General features: G+C 58.2%; 1 protein-coding gene across 1 annotated transcript; it reads left to right on the top strand.

The window, feature by feature from the left end:
* Positions 1-245: 245 nt before the first annotated feature.
* On the top strand, positions 246-946 carry ASPACDRAFT_48757 (uncharacterized protein; the record flags this gene model as incomplete). The annotated part of the gene is made up of 2 exons (XM_020202170.1): positions 246-357; positions 426-946. 2 exons carry the CDS (start codon positions 246-248, stop codon positions 944-946), a joined length of 633 nt encoding a protein of 210 aa, XP_020050907.1.
* Between the last annotated feature and the right edge of the window lie 954 nt (positions 947-1900).

Genomic DNA, 1900 nt, shown 5'->3' with positions numbered 1-1900 from the left:
GAGTGGCGTTGGGCGGCGGCGAGGTGGGCATGAGCAGCGGGGGTTAGCCAGTTGGCGGCGCCCTGGGCGAGAAGGAAAAGAGCCATACACATCCATATATATATTCCAGTCCACCTCCCGGAACATATCCTGGGCGGGGGCCGCGGTGGGCGCCGCCGCTCGGGCCCGCCAGTTGGCGGGGGGGTCGAAAACGGCCAAGTCCCCGTTCTGCGGGTTCGCGGGCCAGTCTGCAAGGCCCAGTTTGTATGGGAAAACGGCCCGACGCACGGACCACCCCATACAGAACCGCCCCCCTGGGAATCGCGTCCGCACCATCGAACGTTTGCACACCATCTCCGGACCCAACTGAGGCCGGTGGTACTATGTGGAAGGTGAAAGGCGAGCTCAGCTCGCCGGAAGCCTCTGCATCCTTCCCTGCTCGGCAGGCTGCCTCTCCGCGCCCGGTGGTGGTCAGATTCCCTGGAATCGCACCCCGGCCGCGGTGGCAACCGCCCGCTGCGGGCGACGGTCGACCCCCCTCGGGGGCGAGGCCTCGCCCAAGGCGACCGAAGCCCGGGGGCCCTCTGGCCGCCGGCACCGATGGGGTCTGTGGATCATTGGCCGCTGGCCAGCGTTTCCGTCCAGATTCCCGGGGGGAGCCGCCGTGCGATATCCGCTGTTCGCCAGCGTGCTCGCGCGGTCCGGTCCCCCCACCCGAGGCCCGTATGCCGCAGCCCGCCAGCGCCCGCGAGGGCGTCCTGCCGGGATCACCTGCGTGCGGACCGGTGTCCTGGGGAGCTCAGTGGGGGCAATTGGATGGTCGCGCGCGTGTCCCCGGTACGCCGGGGGCGTCGCCGCGGCCGGAGCAATCCAAATCATCCGAGAGGACCTACAGTACATGCTGCCCCTCCGGGGGCTTTCGGGCGCGCCCCGGGCTCCGGCCCAGGCGCGTCCGGCTAGGAACTAGGTATCTGGTTGATTCTGCCAGTAGTCATATGCTTGTCTCAAAGATTAAGCCATGCATGTCTAAGTATAAGCAATTTATACGGTGAAACTGCGAATGGCTCATTAAATCAGTTATCGTTTATTTGATAGTACCTTACTACATGGATACCTGTGGTAATTCTAGAGCTAATACATGCTGAAAACCTCGACTTCGGAAGGGGTGTATTTATTAGATAAAAAACCAATGCCCTTCGGGGCTCCTTGGTGAATCATAATAACTTAACGAATCGCATGGCCTTGCGCCGGCGATGGTTCATTCAAATTTCTGCCCTATCAACTTTCGATGGTAGGATAGTGGCCTACCATGGTGGCAACGGGTAACGGGGAATTAGGGTTCGATTCCGGAGAGGGAGCCTGAGAAACGGCTACCACATCCAAGGAAGGCAGCAGGCGCGCAAATTACCCAATCCCGACACGGGGAGGTAGTGACAATAAATACTGATACGGGGCTCTTTTGGGTCTCGTAATTGGAATGAGTACAATCTAAATCCCTTAACGAGGAACAATTGGAGGGCAAGTCTGGTGCCAGCAGCCGCGGTAATTCCAGCTCCAATAGCGTATATTAAAGTTGTTGCAGTTAAAAAGCTCGTAGTTGAACCTTGGGTTCGGCCGGCCGGTCCGCCTCACCGCGAGTACTGTCCGGCCGTTCCTTTCCTTCTGGGGAATCCCATGGCCTTCACTGGCTGTGGGGGGGAACCAGGACTTTTACTGTGAAAAAATTAGAGTGTTCAAAGCAGGCCTTTGCTCGAATACATTAGCATGGAATAATAGAATAGGACGTGTGGTTCTATTTTGTTGGTTTCTAGGACCGCCGTAATGATTAATAGGGATAGTCGGGGGCGTCAGTATTCAGCTGTCAGAGGTGAAATTCTTGGATTTGCTGAAGACTAACTACTGCGAAAGCATTCGCCAAGGA

This window comes from Aspergillus aculeatus, assembly GCF_001890905.1.
Source record: "Aspergillus aculeatus ATCC 16872 unplaced genomic scaffold ASPACscaffold_201, whole genome shotgun sequence".
Classification (NCBI taxonomy): domain Eukaryota; kingdom Fungi; phylum Ascomycota; class Eurotiomycetes; order Eurotiales; family Aspergillaceae; genus Aspergillus; species Aspergillus aculeatus.
Note: the sequence above shows the minus strand (reverse complement) of the source record. Positions and strands in the feature narration are given on the sequence as shown.